Source organism: Hippopotamus amphibius, chromosome 15, assembly GCF_030028045.1.
Source record: "Hippopotamus amphibius kiboko isolate mHipAmp2 chromosome 15, mHipAmp2.hap2, whole genome shotgun sequence".
Classification (NCBI taxonomy): domain Eukaryota; kingdom Metazoa; phylum Chordata; class Mammalia; order Artiodactyla; family Hippopotamidae; genus Hippopotamus; species Hippopotamus amphibius.
The window spans coordinates 19003401-19024021 of record NC_080200.1 but is presented as its reverse complement, the minus strand read 5'-3'; the positions used below and the strand labels follow the sequence as shown (position 1 = coordinate 19024021).

Sequence of the window (20621 nt, the reverse complement as noted above, 5' to 3'; positions counted from 1 at the left end):
TAAATAAACAACTGAAAATGGCCATCTCAGTATGGAGTCTCAGGTTTACATGTCTATGGGAAGCTTAAGACTTTGAATTTCTGGGAACCATTTCTACATTCTACAGGGGAAAGATCACTGATTGGGCTAATTTTGGTTGTATGCATTCCTGGTGTAATCAGTAAGCCTGCAGCTGAGAAAGATATAGAGCTACTGCAATGCTGGAGGCCATGGTGTGTGTGTGTGTGTGTGTGTGTGTGTGTGTGAGAGAGAGAGAGAGAGACAGAGAGAGAGAGAGAGAGAGACTGACTTGTGGAGTGTGAGCAATCTTCAGGACAAGGGTACCAGGACTCACATATTTCAAGGTGACTCTTACAGTACTGGGGCCAGAACTCAATTAAGGAAGATACTAAAGAGGGAGGCTGTTTCAATTTAGGAGACCCTTTTGCAACAAGATTAATAAAGTGCAAATTGTAGTAGTGGAACAGGAAGTCCCTGTGCCCTGGGGTTTTAGCAGTGGCAGAGGGACCACGTCCCTCTTCAACACGTGTGACATCATCACTCTTTCTCATATTCATTCACTTGACACATGGGCTTCACTATTTTTGACTTGAGCATTGGAAACAAGCACCTTCTTCAGGGCCTTTGCGCTGGCCATTCCCTCTGCTGGGCACACATGTCTCCACATAAACCCAATCTCTCCTTTGTACCTATTGTTAGTTTCTTCATAACACCTGTCACTATAGGATGTTATATAATTTTATTGTTTGTCTATTCATTCTCTGTGATTGAATTGTAGGGACTTGTTCTTCAGCACCTTGTACTCATTGTCTACACAGTGTCTAAAGCATGATCAGATTTTGTATTACATTCCTGAATTAGATGAAGAAATTCTCATTAAAAGTGTAAAACTCATGACCCTTGTGGTAAAAGCTGATTGGAAAAAAAAATTCCACATCATACATGAGGCACAAAGGTCCCTTAAATGGGACTATACCATACATGAAATATTCAAATTAATTTTTGACAGCAAAATATAAATTTGAAATACCATTTTGAATATGTGAGTAATGCAAGTTTGTGGGAAAATTAGCCATGTTATACCCTTCTTTTTCCAGAAGTCACCATCCTGCATGGAATCAGACAATGATACATGGATTTCAGAATTTCTTCTTCTGGGAATTTCAGAGGAAGCAGATTGGCAGCCCACCATATCTGGGCTTTTCCTCTCCATGTACCTGATCACTATGTTTGGGAACCTGGTCATCATCCTGACTGTCAGCTCAGACTCTCACCTCCACACACCCATGTACTTCTTCCTCTCCAACCTGTCCTTTGTGGACGTCTGCTTCACCTCCACCACCATCCCCAAAATGCTGTGGAATATCTGGACACAGAGCAAAGTTATCACCTATGAAGGCTGCGTCACACAGATATATTTTCTCATACTATTTGCAGTGTTGGACATCTTTCTCCTGACCATAATGGCCTATGACAGGTTTGTGGCCATCTGCCACCCCCTGCACTACACAGTCATCATGACCCCCCGGCTCTGTGGATGGCTGGTGCTAGTGTCCTGGATCATAAGTGCCCTGAATTCCTTGCTACAAAGTTTAATGATGTTGCAACTTTCCTTCTGCACAAACTTTGAAATCCCCCACTTTTTCTGTGAACTCAATCATATGGTCCATCTTGCCTGTTCTGACACATTTCTTAATAACATAGTCATGTATTTTGCTGCTGTCCTGCTGTGTGGTGGTCCTTTCTTTGGTATCCTTTGTTCATATTCTAAAATAGTTTCCTCCATACGTGGAATTTCATCATCTCAGGGAAAGTATAAAGCATTTTCCACCTGTACATCTCACCTTACCATTGTCTCCTTATTTTATTGTACGATGCTTGGAGTGTACCTTAGCTCTGCTACTACCCACAATACACACTCAAGTGCAACAGCCTCGGTGATATACACAGTGGTCACACCCATGCTGAACCCCTTCATCTACAGTCTCAGGAATAAAGACATGAAGAGGGCTCTGAAAGCAGTATTTGTGAAGGGAACTATGTAAGCACCAGTTTTTCTAAAACTGAAAAATCACTCAAGATTGCAGAGGTCAAAGCCTCAGAGTCAGAAATTTTGACTATTTGATCAGACTATGGAATCGGAACTTGCTCTTTTAAACTATTTTCTGGAATTTCCATTTCTTTGACTTCAACTTTTCTATCCTTTTCAGGTAACTCACTTTATTAAGCTTTCTTCTCTCTTTGCCATACAGCAGATTTTCCCTTGTTTTATCCCTACTTTCCCTAATTTATTTCAACAACAAATCAGAAATATTTGGAAATTCCTATTTGCCTAATGAGATAACAGATTTTTTTTTAAGGAAGAGGCAGTAAATGTATTAATATGCCTAACTGATAAAATAGCAGCATAATTTCTCCATTAGTGAAAATGGCTTGCAGATAGGGCAATTTCCATTTTTTTAAATACTTTTTATCAAATGGCATATATTTTTGTTTTGTTTTACTAAAAAAAAATTGTCATTAGTTTCAATAATCCTATCAAAATTACAATTGATGACCATGGCAATTTTCACAATTTATAATAGAGGAAAATCTAAGACACAATATTCACCTTTGTACCTAATATTCCTTTGTACACCACTATCTTAACTGTCCTTTCTTAGCACTTAGACTGTAACATAACACTGTGATTTATAACAGGTCACTGATTTTTATTCTCCTCATTAAGATCCTGTTCTCTCTTAGATGGGTGTCCACAGTGCCTACTATAACCACGGGCAAAATGGTTATCAAATGCATGTCTACAAGAGGAGTCCTCATTGAGACACTTTATTAAATAGGTTGACCTGAGATGACCTTCGAATCATAGATGATCTTCAATATGATGAAGCAGAATTGTAATTCATATACTGTATTACCATGCAAAATATTTGTTTTTCATGCTGTATATCTACTCATTGGCACATGGAGAATTGATGTGTATATGTAAGGGAAGGTTTTTACATAGTAGTGAATGATTGTTTGGCATTTTTCTATTCCTATTCAATTATCTTCTTGTCTCTGCTTGAAAACTTCCAGTGCTACGTATAATATGATTCCTTTCATTGCTATAATGAAAATAAATCTCACTTCTTCATTTTGTCATAACTATGAAAGGGTTATTACATCTGTTGCAAACATCTGTTTCACCTCCACCACCATCCCAAAGATGCTGGTGAATATACAGACCCAAAGCAAAGTTATAACTTATGAAGGCTGCATCACTCAGATGTACGATTTCATACACTATGTAGGGCTGGACAACTTTCTCCTGAACATGATGGCCTATGACTGCTTTATAGTAATCTGTCACCCTTTTCACTATATAGTCATTCTGAAAACCCACCTCCCTAGGCTGCTGGTTCTGGTGTGCTGGATCATCAATGTCCTGAATTCCATGTTAGAAAGCTTTAAGGTATTGTGGCTGCCATTCTGCAAAGTCTTAGAAATCCCAAGTTTTTCTTTGAAATCAATCCAGTGATCCAACTTGTCTGTTCTAACACCTTTCTTACTGACATGTTGGTGTAGTTGCAGCTCTACATCTGGGTGGAGGTCTTCTGGCTGGTATTTTTGACTCTTACTCCAATATAGTCTCTTCCATTTGTGAAATCTTATTGGATTGGAGGGAGTATAAGGCATTTTCCCCTGTGCAACTCACCTTTCAGTATCTTCTTATTTTATTGTATGATGCTTGGAGTATACATTATCTCTCCTGTTTCTCATAGTTTAAACTCTAGTACAACAGCTTCGGTATTGTATACCTTGGTCACACCCATGCTGAACACCTTTATCTATCATCTAAGAAATAAAGACATAAAGAGTGCCCTGTAAAGATTCTTTGTGGTGGCACATATAAGAGGGCCAATTGTCCTGGGGCTGAAGGGACAGGAGGGATAAAAGCCTTGGAGCCAGAAATTCTGCTAGTAAAATATGCCTCTTTTATTTTTTATTGGATTTATTTGAATACATTTATTTGAATTCAACTTCACCATACAGTTTAAGCAACTCAGTTTATCATGATAGCTGCTCTGATATGCAGACAGTTTTCACCCTTTGTCAATTTTCCTACGTTTCACAAAGTGTTTCCCAACTTTGGACCAGAAATATGTGGAAATTCTCATTTATTTCTTGGGTCCATATGGATTTCTTAAGAATAATTAATTCTCAAATGACAAATATTATCTCAAGAGTTTTGTTTTGTGTCAAAGAAAGAATATTCATGAGTTGTATTTTCACATGTAACAAACTACACTTGGCAACTAAGTTCATTTATATGATTTTTTGAATAGGAAAATTTAAGACTACAATTTTTACTTTGGGCCTGTCATGCTTTTCCATTTTACTACTTTAATTATTCTTACTTATAATGTAAACTTTAACATTCTACTGTGTTTTATAACTGCTCTCCTACTTTAATTCTCTTATTCAGTTTGGTATCCACACTTCCTACCACAGTTGCTGGCAAAAAAATGATTATGTATATTTTATATATATATATATATATTCCACTGGGGTCTACGTGGAAAAGCATATTTCACAAATTGATTTACCTAATATGTTCTTAGAGTCAGAATTGACCTTAAATATGAGGGAGCAAAATTTTACTCATTTTATTATAAATATTTCTTTTTCATGCTGTAATATTTTCTTGGAGTATAGAAGATGCTTTACATGTGTGAGGGCCTTTATTAATTCAGATGAAGGACTGGTTGGTGTATGTTATGTTATATTACTGATACTCATCCTGCATCACCTTGAAAACTTTTAATGCTGGCTGCACATATGACTCCTCTACTGCTCTAAACAAATTATTTCCCTTTGTCTAAATTTTATCAAAACTACAATAGGGATGTTAGGTGAACAATATCAATTTTATCCATTATATAGCTTCTTCATGCTCATCAGTCTTCATGATTACAGAATGATTCACAAGAGAGCTTGAATTCCTGCCCAGTAATGTGACTCAGTGTCACCAGTATCTTTTTTTTTTTTTTTGCTCAAACATGCAGATTCTCTCAACTTCATTTTCTCCCCCTGAAAAATAACCTCAATATAGTCTCTTGTTAATACAGTTATCAGAAATAAACTTGAATAACAGAATAACGTTGTCTTCAAATATTAGAACATATTCCAAAAACTTAAAACCCCCAGAAGATTATCATAATTTCCCTGTTTTGTTTGCTTTGATTATTGTATCAGCTAGCTAATGCTGCATAACAGACTTTTCCAAATGGTATGGCTTACATAATGACTTTTATTATTAAATACAATTTTATGGTAGGGAGTCATTCTGATCTATGCTTGAATATTCATAGTCTGTAGTCAACTGTGAGTCACTATGTTGTCTTTTTATAGCTCACATATGATGTTGTGTGAGATTTGACCACTAACTTAAACCAATTTATGTCAGTGTACTCTATGTATATTTAAAGGTTAATCTTCTAGTTTACAAAAGAAAATGAGTTTACCAAATTTGATTTGCCTTAAGTTAATGTCGCTGTTTTTACATCCACATATGACATTTAGCTTTCTACCTCATGATGAGATATTTCTCCTTACCCTGTTAAAGTGTGACTCAGGTACCTGGACTCTAGATCCTATCTTGGAATCATTAGTTTTTTTTTTTCCTTTTCAATAAGTTATTTAAGTATAAAGACAAACATACAGAACACATATACAGAACACATTTAAGGTGTACAATTTGCTGAATTAAAAGATACATACAAAAATTGAGTACATGCTTCATGGGTCTATATGTGTGTATACACACACACACATATCATATACATGTATGATATATACACATATGATATATATATATATATCAAGAACATGTACAAAAGTTTTAATTGCATTGTTACATAATTGCAAAAGAACTGAATCTCCATTAGCCTCATTTTCCTTATTTCTGATGTTAACGTGGAATAATGAGCATAGTTCAGAAGAGTGTGGTGAGGATTAAATTAAATGTGTGGCTACTTCGTTGAGTCCAAGAACTATTTTATGGGTTAGCAATGTGTTTATGTGTGTTTGTATTTACATATGATTTTATTATTAAAAAAACACAATCACACACATATATGTAAACACAGAGATTCAGTAACTCCATCATTTATATTGAAAAAATATAGAAAATTGAAAAATATATAAATAAAAATAGTTATAGGTGAACTAACATGAAATTATGAGTATATAAAGTTAGACAAAAGGTTTTGAAGTATAATGGTTTCCCTAAATTTTAATAATAAATTACTTTTCCTATCTTGATGTTCAAAGACTCAAAATCAGAACCACATTATATTTATAAAATGAGAAATTCTCTGTACCAACTAATGGTGTAGAATGTCCAAATTAAACTTAGATTTTCTTCTTCCACTTAAGGTGGGGTTTCAACACAAAATATCCTTACCCAATGGAAGCAAAATGAATGAAATTTAAAGGCTTAAATTCAGTTTCTTCCAAAAAAAAACCTTTATTGGATAAATGTCTGTGTAATATTGCTATTGATGCTATAACAAATTCCTACACTAGGACTTTAAAAAAATTATCTGCTTGTGGTTCTGGAGGTCAGAAGCCTGAATAGAAAAAGGCCTAAAATCAAGACGTGTTCAGGGCTGGGTTCCTTCTGGGTGCTCCAGGAGAGACTCCATTCCCTTCCATATTCCAGTTTCTTGTGCCCACGAGCATTCCTTGGTTCATGGCCCTTTCTCCATCTTCAAAGTCAGTGGTGTAGCATATTCAAATCTCCCTCTGATACCAATTATTCTGCCTTTTCCATATTCAGAGGACCATGCTAATTACACTAGTCACACCTGAATAATCATAGCCAACATTTTATCTTTAGGTCATCTGAGTAGCAAACATATTGCATCTGCTACCTTAATCATCTCTTGCTATGAAAACAAAATATTGTATGTTTCAGAGGATCAAGATGTGGGTATATTTTAGATGACCTTATTGAGCCCGCTACAAAACCTTTTTCAGAGATATATTATTTGGTGACACTCAAGGGCCTTTAGGTCAAAGAATTGAACAGGATATTTATCAGAAGTATATTATATGCAGACATGCATGAATCCTTATATAAAATAACTGAATAATGAATTTATTTATTTATAATTGCTATATAATTTATGTACAATATTGTGGTATTTTCAAGTGTACAACATAATGATTTGATATTTGCATACATTATGAAATGATCACCAAGACAAGCTTTATAACGATCTGTCCCAAAACAAACTTATGACAATATTATTGATCATATTCCCTATGCAGTTTATTACATCCCTGTGGCTCACTTACTTTACAACTGGATGTTTGTACCTCTTAATCCCTTCTGCCTATTTTGCTCCATCACCACTCTTACCTCTATCAAACACCCATTTGTTCTCTGTATCTAAGAGTCTGCTTTCATTTGTTTTAGTGGTATGTTTTGTTTTTTTATTTTCCAAATAAAAGTGAGATTCCACATACAAGTGAGCCTTTCTCTGTATGATTCATTTCACTTAGCAAAATACCATCTGGATCCATCATGTTCTCTCAAATAGCAAGATTAACTTTGTAAAAGGCTGAGTGTTACTCCATTGTATGCATATATACTGTGCCTTAATTATCCATTTATATATTGATGAACACTAAGTTTGTGGTCAGATCTTGGTTACTGTAAATCATGCTGCAGTGAACATTGGTGTGCACATTTCTTTCTGATTCAATATTTTTGTGTTTTTTTGGCAGATACTTTGGAATGAAATTTCTGGGTCATATGCCAGTTTAGTTTTATTTTATTTTTATTAGAATATAATTGATTTACAATGTTGTGTTAGTTTCTGCTGCACAGAAAACTGAATCAGCCTTATGCATACACACATCCCCTCCCTCATGGACCCCCCCAACCCATCCCACCCAACTAGGCCATCACAGAGCACCAAGCTGAGTTTCCTGTGCTATACAGCAGGTTCCCACCAGCTATCTATTTTACATATGTAGTGAATTTATTTCAAACCAATTCTCCCAATCCATCCCACCTTCCCCTTCCCTCACTGTATCCACACATCTGTTCTCTATGTCTGCCTCTCTATTCCTGCCCTGCAAATAGGTTCATTTTTGCCATTTTTCCAGAATCTCACATATTTGTTTTTCTCTTTCTGACTTACTGCATGACAGACTCTATGTCTATCCACATCTCTATAAATGAATAAATTTCATGTCTTTTTATGGCTGAGGAATATTCCATTACACACACACACACACACACACACACACACACACACATCTTCCTTATCCATTCACCTGTCGATGGACATTTAGGTTGTTTCCATGTCCTGCCTATTGTAAATAAATAGTGCTTCAATGAACAGTCGGGTACAAGCGTCTTCTTTAGTTTGTTGTATTTTTAAGCTCTTTATTTGAATATAATTGCTTTATACTGTTGTGCCAGTTTTTGCTGTACACCAAAGTGAATCAGCTGTGTTTATACATATATCCCCATACCCCCTCACTCCTACGACTCCTTTCCACCCTACCTTTCTCAGCCCTCTAAGTAACCACCCATCATCAAGGTGCTCTCCCTGTGTTATGCAGCAGCTTAGCTATCTATCACTAGCTATCTGTTTTACATTTGGTAGTGTATATATGTCAATGCTACTCTCTCACTTCATCCCAGACTCCCCTTCACCCCCCACCCCATGTCCACAAGTCTATTGCATCTTTATTCCTGCCCTGTAACTGGTTCATCAGAACCATATTTTTAGATTCCGTAAATGTGAGTTAGCATATGGTATTTGTTCTTCTCTTTCTGGCTTACTTTGATCTGTATGACAGACTCTATGTCCATCCACCTCACTACAAATAACTCAATTTCATTATTTTTTATGGCTGAGTAATATTCCATTGTATATATCTGCCACATTTTCTTTATCCAGTCATCTGTTGATGGGCATTTAGGTTGCTTCCATATCCTGGCTATTGTAAATAGTGCTGCAATGAACATTTTGGCACGTTTCTTTTTGGATTATGGTTTTTTCAGGGTATATGCCCAGCAGTGGGATTTCTGGATCATATAGTAGTTCTATTTTTACTTTTTAAGGAATCTCCTTAGTGGCTGTATCAATGCATATCCCCACCAACAGTGAAAGAGGGTTCTCTTTTCTCCAAACCCTCTCCAACATTTATTGTTTGTAGAATTTCTGATGATGGCCATTTTGACTGGTGTGAGGTGATAATTCATTGTGGTTTTGATTTGCATTTCTCTAATAACTAGTGCTGTTGAGCATCTTTTCATGTGCCTTTTGGCCATCAATATGTCTTATTTGCTGTAATGTCTCTTCAGGTCCTCCGTCCATTTTTTATTGGGTTGTTTCTTTTTTGATATCGAGTTGCATGAGCTGTTTGCATATATTGGAGATTAATCTTTTTTCTGTTGCTTCATTTGCAAACTTTTTCTCCCATTCTGTGTGTTATCTTTTCATTTAAGCAGACCCATTCACTTATTTTTCTTAAATAAAAAATCATTAAAGATCTTTTATGATCATTTTAGGTGGGTCATAAAAGATCTTGCTGTGATTTATGTCAGAGAGTGTTTCTCCTGTCTTTCCTCTAGAATTTTATAATGTTCAGTCTTACATTTAGGTCTTTAACCCATTTTGAGTTAATTTTTTGTGTATGATGCTAGGGAGCATTCTAATTTCATTATTTTACATATCGTTGTCCAGTTTTCCCAGCACCATTTATTGAAGAGGCTGTCTTTTCTCCATTGTATATTCTTGCCTTCTTAGTCATAGATTAGGTGACCATAGGCACATAGGTTTCTCTCTAGGCCTTCTATCCTGTACCAAAGATCTGTATTTCTATTTCTGTACTATACCATACTGTCTTGATGACTGTATCTTTGTACTATAGTCAGAAGACAGGGAACCTGATTACTCCAGTTCCGTTTTTTGTTCTCAAGTTTGCTTTTGCTATTCAGGGTCTTATGTGTTTCCATACACATTGTAAAATTTTTTGTTCTAGGTCTGTGAAAAATGACATTAGTAATTTGATAGGGATTGTATTGAATCTGTCAATTGTTTTGGGTAGTATAGTCATTTTCAAAATATTGATTACCCCAATCCAATAACATGGTATATCTCGCCATCTGCTTGTGTCATCTTTGTTTTCATTCATTAGTGTTTTATATTCATTGTTTTCTGCATACAGGTTTTTGCCTGCTTTGGTAGGTTTATTCCTAAGTATATTATTCTTTTTCATGTGATGGTAAATTGGATTGTTTTCTTAATTTGTCTTTCTGAACTTTTGTTGTTAGTGTACAGGAATGCAAGAGATTCCTGTGCATTAATTTTGTATCCAGCAACCTTACCAAATTCATTAATTATTTCTACTAGTTTTCTGGTGGCATCTTTAAGATTATCTATGTATATTATCATGTCATCTGCAAGCAGTGAGAGTTTTACTTCTGTTTCACAATCAGATTTAGGAGCTTTTGCTTTTCAGCACCCTACACTCCCTGCATAGACAGAACATGGACATTTGTCACAGTTCAATTTGCATCTTAGAGATGAGTAAAAAAATGTCACATTAAAACTGTGGGATACATGAAAGGTTAGAGGAAATGCTTATTAGAGAATAAGGAGGATTCTATAAAGGGGACCAAATCCATGAACAAAATATTGAAATTAATTTCTTGATTGAAAAATATAAATAGTGGCATTTTAATGATGTGAGTAATGCCCATTTGGGTGAAAATTAGTCATTTTTGCCCCATTTCCTGGTAGTTAAACCAACACATGACACCAAGGAACCTAACAGCTGCTTCAGAATTTCTTCCTATTGGAATTTCAGAGGATCCAGAATTGCAGCCCCTCATATTTCTGCTTTTCATCTCCATGTAACTGATCACTGTATTTGGAAACTTATTCATCATCTTGGCCACCATCTCTGACTCCTGCCTCCACATCTCCATGTACTTCTTCCTCTCCAACCTGTCATTTCTAGACACCTGTTTCACTTCCATCACCATCCCAAAGATGCTGTGAAACATCCAGACACAGAGCAAAGTTATCACCTATGAAGTCTGCATAATTCAATTGTATTTTTTAACATTCTTTGTAGTATTAGACATCTTCCTCCTGAGGGTGATGGCCTATGATTGCTTTGTGGCCATCTGTCACCCCCTGCCTTACCTGGTTATCATGAACCCCCAGCTCTGTGAACCACTGGTTCTTGTGTCCTGGATCATGAGGGTCCTGCATTCTTTGTTACAAAGCTTAAAGGTGTTGAGACTGTCCTTCCGTAAAGTCTTGGAACTTCCCCACTTTTTCTGTGAACTCAATGAGATGATCCAGCTTTCCAGCTTGGACACCTTTCTCAATAACGTGGTGATGTATTTTGCAGCTGTGTTGCTGCCCAGTGGTTCCATCTTTGGTGTCCTTTATTCACACACTAAAATAGTTTCCTTCATACATGGAATCTCTTCATCTCAAGGGAAGTATAAAGCATTTTCCACCTGTGCATCTATCCTATCTGTTGTCTAATTATTTTATTGTACAGGCCTAGGAGTGTAACTTAGCTCTGCTGCTACCCACAGCTCACACTCTTGGTGTACACCGCAGTCACACCCATGCTGAACCCCTTCATCCACAGTCTGAGAAATAAAGAGTTAATGAGGGGTCTGAAACTACTCCTTGGAAAAGAAACTATGACAGGGTCTGTTGTCCTACGGGATAAGAAATGCCTGTGATAGCAGACCTCAAAGCCTGAGCCAAATGTTGCCAGGTTTTGATCAAATTTTGGAAATACAAGCTGTCACTTCTATTTTTCTTGGAATTCATATTTCAACTTCTCTATGAAATTTATGTAATTCACCTTCAAGTTTTATGTTATCTCTTGTACCCAAGAGTTTTTATTTTTCCTTTTCTCATTTTCATACTCTCCCAATTGTATTCCCAACCTTGGATGTAATTTTTTTTTAATTCCCATTTATCTCAAGGAATCTCTTAAGAATAACTTCTCAAATGAAATATGCCATACCGAGTATTTTTGTCTATTTGTTTGTGTCACTAAAAGAATAATCATGAGGAGAAAAAAGATGGCGGTGAAGTAGAGGGATGTGGAATGCATTGCTCTCCACAGATGCATTGGGAATGCACCGAAGGACGCAATAATTCCCACAGAGAACCAGCTGAACACCAGCAGACAGCCTTGGACACCAGAAAGGACCACAAGAAGCCCAACATAACTGGTAGGGAGGCATCTACGATGGCTCAAAGAGGGTGAAGCGGCAGAGCTGTGGCAGACGGGAGGGACTGAGAAACATACGGAGGGTCCACAGCGCAGCTTAGCATTCCCGGACTGAGACGGCGATCCACAGCTAAGTAGAGTGTCCGGGAGCGGGAGCGTGGAAACCAGAGAGCTGGTTCAGGGTGAGAAACATTGTAGCCAGTAAGGTGACAGACCGAGAGGACAGGAAGGAAGAGGTCTGCGGCGAGGAGTGCCTGCCCCTGAGAGCTGCCCGGCCATGATGGTGGCTGGAAGCTGCAGGCTTGCGGGCGGAGGGGAGGAGCTGCACGCATAGCCTCTCTCTCTCTTTCGGCGCCTCTGCAACAGGCAGTGGAGAGGCACCTGTGGGCCACCTAAGGCACTCAGGGATAACAAGAACCCTCAGGCACTCGGGCGGGGCTGGATTAAAACCCCTTGGAATGCTGGCAGCAGGGAGGCTGCCAAGAAAAAAAAAAAAACAACAACAACAACAACAACAAAAAACCGGAGAGAGACCCAACTCTAAGACTTTCTGTTTACGCCTAAGCCACTGATGTCCCTCTGCAACAGGCACCACCAAGCCCGACTGAAACAACAGTGCACCACTGCTCACTCACTCCCAGGAGAAGGAGCCACTACTGTACCCTCTCCCTCCCCACACACTGACGCTTACAGATGAACAATAAAGAAAGCTCTGCTGGTCACAGAATAATACAAAAAAACCCAAGGTGAGTAGAAGGACACTTACAGCTGAGACTCTAAGGAAACAGAAATATTAGTATCAATTCCTATTGAACTGGTCCATTCTGGGATCAGTTCTGGATTTTTTTTTTTTCTTTTTCTCTCTCTCTCTTTTTTTTTTTTTTTATTAAATACTATCTTAGCCCTAAGGGATCTACAAGCTTTATAACACAATTTTTTAATGATATTTTTTATTCTTTTTTTTTTTGCCTTTTTTGCCTTTTTATATTCTTCTATATCTAGCTAAGTTTTTGGTAGTACGGACAATATATCTCTCATACTTTCCTTTCATCCCTATCTTTTATACATTTCTATTCCTTTCTTTTTCTTTGCATATTTCCAACCACACTATGCTCTTCTGTTCCCCTTTCTTCTAGCCATTTTAAGTTTATTTTATCTTAATATACTTATAAGCAACACTATCAATCTGCTCAGACTCCTTGCTCTATTCTCCAGATGACGTACCACCTTGGTATTTAATATTAGGTTTTTGTCTTTATCTTAGTTCTTAGTACAGTTGTCTAATTACATTCTGAGAATCTCCATTCTCTCTGGTGGTACTCTGGCTCTTTTCTTTGTTTGATCCTAGCTTACAAAATCTCCCTGGATTAATGTTTGTATGTGTAAGGTGTTATTTGTTTGTTTGTTTGCTTCTGCTTTTGTCTCTGATTTGTTCTGTTACAGTTATCAATTTCTGTTGGGTTTCTCTCTGAATATCTGATAGCACACTGGGGTTCTGTCAGGTCTTTCTAGAGCCTTATGTCCTAATGGATTCAGTAACAGTGTGTCTTATACATGTATGTGTTTCCTAGATTTAATATTTGTTTAATCCAATACTTGGACATTAGTCTGAGGCTTGGACAGTCTTCTATAAACACCTCTATTGCCAGGACAAGCAACTACAAAAGTTTGGACAACGGTGAGGAAACAAAGAAACACCATGCAGACAAAAGAGCAGGAAAAAAACCTACAAGACCAAACAAATGAGGAGGAAATAGGAAAAATGCCTGAAAAAGAATTTAGAGTAATGATAGTCAAAATGATACAAAATCTCGATAACAAAATAAAGTACAAGAAACAGTTCATAAGAACTCAGAAAAACAAACAGCAATGGATAACAAAATAACTGAAATTAAAAATACTCTAGATGCTATAACCAGCAGAATGACTGAGGCAGAAGAACGAGTAAGTGACTTGGAACATAGAATGGGGGAAATAAACGCCACAGAGCAGGAAAAAGAAAAAAGAATAAAAAGAATAGAAGACAGTCTCAGAATCCTCAGTGATAACATTAAGCGTACCAACATTCGAATTATAGGCATCCCAGAAGAAGAAGAAAACAAGAAAGGGTCTGAGAAAATATTTGAAGAGGTTCTAGTGGAAAACTTCCCCAACATGGGAAAGGAAATAATTCACCAAGTCCAAGAAGCACAGAGAGTCGCATACAGAATAAACCCAAGGAGAAATACACCAAGACACATATTAATCAAACTAACGACAAATAAACACAAAGAAAAAATATTAAAAGCAGCAAGAGAAAACCAACAAATAACATATAAGGGAAAACCCATCAGGATAATAGCTGACCTCTCTACAGAAACTCTGCAGGCCAGAAGGGACTGGCAGGATACACTGAAATTCCTGAAAGAGAAACCTACAGCCAAGAATACTCTATCCAGCAAGAATCTCATTCATATTTGAGGGAGAAATCAAAAGCTTTCCAGACAAGCAAAAGTTAAGAGAATTCAGCACCACCAAACCAGCCTTACAACAAGTGCTAAAGGAACTTCTCTAAGTAGGAAACACAAGAAAAGGAAAACACCTACAAATACAAACCCAAAACAATTAAGAAAATGGTAATTGGAACACACATGTCAATAATCACTTTAAATGTAAATGGATTAAATGCTCCAACCAAATGACACAGACTGGCTGAATGGATACACAAACAAGACCCTTCTATATGCTGCCTACAAGAAACCCACTTCAGACCAAGGGATACATATAGACTGAAAGGAAAGGGATGGAAAAAGATATTCCATGCAAATGGAAGTCAAAAGAAAGCTGGAGTAGCAATACTCATATCAGACAAATTAGACTTGAAAGTAAAGACTAATAAAAGAGACAAGGAAGGACACTACATAATGATCAAGGGATCCATCCAAGAAGAACATATCACAATGGTAAATATCTATGCCCCCAACATAGGAGCACCTCAATACATAAGGCAAATGCTAACAGCTATAAAAGGGGACATCGCCAGTAACACAATAATAGCGGGAGACTTGAACACCCCATTTCCATCAATGGACAGATCATCCAAACAGAAAATAAATAAGGACACATAAGCTTTAAATGATATACATTACACCATCTCGACTTAATTGATATTTATAGGACATTCCATCCAAAAATGACAGACTACACTCTCTTCTCAAGTGCACATGGCACATTTTCGAGGATAGATCACATCTTGGGTCACAAATCAAACCTCAGCAAATTCAAGAAAATTGAAATCATATCAAGCATCTTCTCAGATCACAACACCATGAGATTAGATATCAATTACAGGAAAAAAACTGCAAAAAATACAAACACATGGAGGCTAAACAATTCACTCCTAAACAATCAAGGAATCACTAAAGAAATTAAAGAGGAAATCAAAAAATATCTAGAAACAAATGACCACAAAAACACAACAACCCAAAACCTATGGGACGCAGCAAAAGCAGTTCTAAGAGGGAAGTTTATAGCAATACAGTCCTACCTTAAGAAACAAGAAAATGATCGAATAAACAACCTAACCTTACACCTCAAACAACTAGAGAAAGAGGAACAAAGAAACCCCAAAGTGAGCAGAAGGAAAGAAATCATAAAGATCAGAGCAGAAATAAATGACAAAGAAAGGAAGGAAACCATAGCAAAAATAAATAAAACTAAAAGCTGGTTCTTTGAGAAGATTAACAAAATTGATAAACCATTAGCCAGACTCATCAAGAAAAAAAGGGAGAAGATGCAAATCAACAGAATTAGAAATGAAAAAAGACACCTCAGAAATACAAAACATCATGAGAGACTACTACAAGCAACTATATGCCAATAAATTGGATAACCTGGAAGAAATGGATAAATTCTTAGAAAAATACAATCTTCCAAGACTGAACCAGGAAGAAATAGAAACCGTGAACAGACCAATCACAAGTACGGAAATTGAAGCAGTGATTAAAAATCTCCCAACACACAAAAGCCCAGGACCAGATGGGTTCACAGGCAAATTCTATCAAACATTTCGAGAAGAGCTAACACCTACCCTTCTCAAACTCTTCCAAAATATCACAGAAGGCAGAACACTCCCAAACTCATTCTACGAGGCCACCATCACTCTGATACCAAAACCAGGCAAAGATGTCACAAAAAAAAGAAAACTACAGACCAATATCACTGATGAATATAGATGCAAAAATCCTCAATAAAATACTAGCTAACAGACTCCAACAGCACATTAAAAAAATCATACACCATGATCAAGTGGGGTTCATCCCTGGGATGCAAGGATTCTTCAATATACGAAAATCAATCAACATGTTACATCACATCAACAAACTGAAGGATAAAAACCATATGATCATTTCAATAGATGCAGAAAAAGCTTTTGACAAAGTTCAACATCCATTTATGATAAAAGCTCTCCAGAAAATGGGCATAGAAGGAAATTACCTCAACATAATAAAAGCCATATATGACAAACCAAAAGCCAACATCGTTCTCAATGGGGAAAAACTGGAAGAATTCCCTCTAAGAACAGGAACAAGAGAAGGGTGTCCACTCTCACCATTATTTTTCAACATAGTTTTGGAAGTTTTAGCCACAGCAATCAGAGAAGAAAAAGACATAAAAGGAATCCAAATTGGAAAAGAAGTAAAATTGTCACTCTTTGCAGATGACATGATATTATATATAGAAAACCGTAAAGACTCTACCAGAAAACTGCTAACACTAATTGATGAGTTTAGTAAAGTGGCAGGATACAAAATTAATGCACAGAAATCACTTGCATTCCTATACACTAACAAAGGAAGAGCAGAAAGAGAAATTAAGGAAACTCTCCCATTCACCATTGCAACAAAAAGAATAAAATACCTAGGAATAAACCCGCCTAAGGAGGCAAAAGATCTGTTTGCAGAAAACTTTAAGACATTGATGAAAGGAATCAAAGATGACACAAACAGATGGAGGGACATACCATGTTCCTGGATTGGAAGAATCAACATCGTGAAAATGACTGTGCTACCCAAAGCAATTTACAGATTCAATGCAATCCCGATCAAATTACCAATGGCATTTTTCAGAGAACTAGAGCAAGAAATCTTATGATTTGTATGGAAATGCAAAAGACCCCGCATAGCCAAAGCAATCTTGAGAGGGAAAAATGGAGTTGGTGGAATCAGGCTTCCTGACTTCAAACTATACTACAAGACCATAGTGATCAAGACAGTATGGTACTGGCACAAAAATAGAAAGGAAGATCAATGGAATAGAATAGAGAACTCAGAAGTAAGCCCAAACACATATGGGCACCTTATCTTTGACAAAGGAGGCACGAATATACAATGGAAAAAAGACAGCCTCTTCAATAAGTGGTGCTGGGAACATTGGACAGCAACATGTAAAAGGATGAAGTTAGAACACTTCCTAACACCATACACAAAAATAAACTCCAAATGGATTAAAGACCTACATGTAAGGCCAGACACTATAAAACTCCTCAAGGAAAACATAGGCAGAACACTTGATGACATCCATCAAAGCAAGATCCTTTTTGACCCACCTCCTAGAATCATGGAAATAAAATCAAGAATAAACAAATGGGACCTCATGAAACTTAAAAGCTTTTGCACAGCGAAAGAAACCATAAACAAGACTAGAAGGCAACCCTCAGAATGGGAAAAAATAATTGCCTATGAAACAACGGACAAAGGATTAACCTCCAAAATATACAAGCAGCTCATGCAGCTTCATACCAAAAAAGCAAATAAACCAATCCACAAATGGGCAGAAGACCTAAATAGACATTTCTCCAAAGAAGACATACAGATGGCCAACAAACACATGAAAACATGCTCAACATCACTAATCATCAGAGAAATGCAAGTCAAAGCCACAATGAGGTATCACCTCACACCAATCAGAATGGCCATCATCACAAAATCTGGAAACAATAAATGTTGGAGAGGATGTGGAGAAAAGGGAGCTGTCCTGCACTGTTGGTGGGAATGTAAGTTGGTACAGCCACTATGGAAAACAATTTGGAGGTTCCTTCAAAAACTACAAATAGAACTACCATGTGATCCAGTAATCCCACTCCTGGGCATATACCCAGAGAAAACCATAATCCCAAAAGAAACTTGTACCATAATGTTTATTGCAGCACTATTTACAATAGCCAGGATATGGAAGCAACCAAAATGCCCATCAACTAATGAATGGATAAAGACGATGTGGCATATATATACCATAGAATATTACTCAGCTATAAAAAGGAATGAGATGGAGCTATGTGTAATGAGGTGGATAGAACTACAGTCTGTCATACAGAGTGAAGTAAGTCAGAAAAAGAAAGACAAATATTGTATGCTAACTCACATATACGGAATCTAAAAATGGTACTGATGAACTCAGTGACAAGAACAAGGACACAGAGGCAGAGAATGGACTGGAGAACTCAAGGTATTGGAGAGGGCGGGGGGTGAAGGGGAAGCTGAGACGAAGCGAGAGAGTAGCACAGACATATATATACTACCAACTGTAAAATAGATAGTCAGTGGGAAGTTGTAGTATAATAAAGGGAGTCCAACTCGAGGATGGAAGATGTCTTAGAGGACTGGGGCGGGGAGGGTGGGGGCGACTCGAGGGGCAAGGAGTCAAGGAAGGGAGGAAATATGGGGATATGTGTATAAAAACAGATGATTGAACTTGGTGTACCCCCAAATAAAAAAAAAAAAAGAATAATCATGAGCTGTACTACTATGTGAAAAAATTCCTCTTGGTAACTGAACCTATTTATAACTTTATAACAGAGGAAGATCTGAGACCCCATTTTTTCACTTTTCTGAACATCATACTTTGCATATCATTACCTGAATTGGGCTTCCTGATAATTCAGACTTTAGCATACTGGTTGTTATCACTGCTTATGGGGTATTTTTCTACTCATTAAGACCATGTTCCGCTACACAGCTTGTGGCCCTGGTGTCTACCATAATCACTGGCAGAATTGACAATAAAATAGGCGTATCCAAGTGCAATCTACACAGAAAGACAACTATGAAAGAATAGACTGATGTAATATGGTTGAACTTAAGTATGATGAAGCAACATATTAAATCATACATTTATTCCCATGAAAAATATTTATTTTTCAGGCAGTTCATCTACTCATTGAAATGTGGACTATCAGTGTCCATTCGCAAGGCATATTCATTGAGCTGAAAGACTGGAGGACTGTTTTGGTTTTTTATTAAATTATTCTCCAGTGCTTCCAGAAAACGACTTCTTCCTTTCTCTAAATGAAATATCTCTTACTATTCAAAATTTTCTCACAGCCACTAAAAGGGTAAAGAATGAACAATATTTATGTCATCCGTTAAGAATTATCCTCGTAAACAAAGGATGACTAACTAGAAACCTCAGATTCCTATTCAGCTATGTGATTCAGGATCACAGGTGTTGTGCAAACATCCACGTCCTTCCCACCTTTCCATGTGACCTCGAAGGGATCTAAATGAAGCCACTTTTTCATAAGGTTATATGAAATAAACTGGAATAACAGAGTAATCATGAATGCCACCTTCAAAACTCAAAACGAATGGAACAAGCAGAATCAGATAATTATAACCACCTTCAGTTCTGTCTGATTTGATTATGGTATCAGTTAGTTATTGTGCTGCTGGCTTTCCAAAGAAGGTGCTATTCCCTGTCCCAACTACTCATCTCCTGATGTACTGGCATGAAGTGCGGTGAGCAGTATGAGCTTGAGCTCAATAACAATGCCTCCCACCCCTGTTAGATGTGACTCAGCTGTATGTGCAAGTATCCTACTCTGTCATGCAAATTATTTTTTTAATTCTAATAAATTTATTAAGGCATAATTTCATGTACTATATTGTACACATTTAACATGTAAAAATTGAATAAATTAAAAAGTCATTTAAAAATTAAGATTCTGCCAGGTTCCATTTATATACAACTTGAGAAAGTATAAAATAGGTTTTACCGATTTGTTATGAATTGGCTTTAAATGTAATCCCCTGGCCATTGTTTTCTTCCTTCAAAAGGCAATGTGGAATAGTAAACATAACTTCTAAGGGTTGCAGTGAGAAACAAATAAAATCTGTAAAAATACTTGTGTAGACAAAAGAAGACATTCAAAGGTATGTGGTGTGTATATCTGTCCATTATTTGTAACTATTTTTCTCTCAAATAAACACACTCATACACATATATGTAAATGGACAGAGATTCACTTATAATTCCATATATTATGTTGAGGGAAACCTTTAAAGAAAGTTGTAAGGTAAAGAAATGAA

General features: G+C 36.9%; 1 protein-coding gene across 1 annotated transcript; it reads left to right on the top strand.

Moving 5' to 3' along the window:
• The first annotated feature begins 1112 nt into the window (after nt 1–1112).
• On the top strand, nt 1113–2045 carry LOC130836716 (olfactory receptor 7A17-like). The gene has a single exon (XM_057709194.1). The coding sequence runs from the start codon at nt 1113–1115 to the stop codon at nt 2043–2045; it is 933 nt and encodes a 310-aa protein (XP_057565177.1).
• The last annotated feature ends 18576 nt before the right edge of the window (nt 2046–20621 follow it).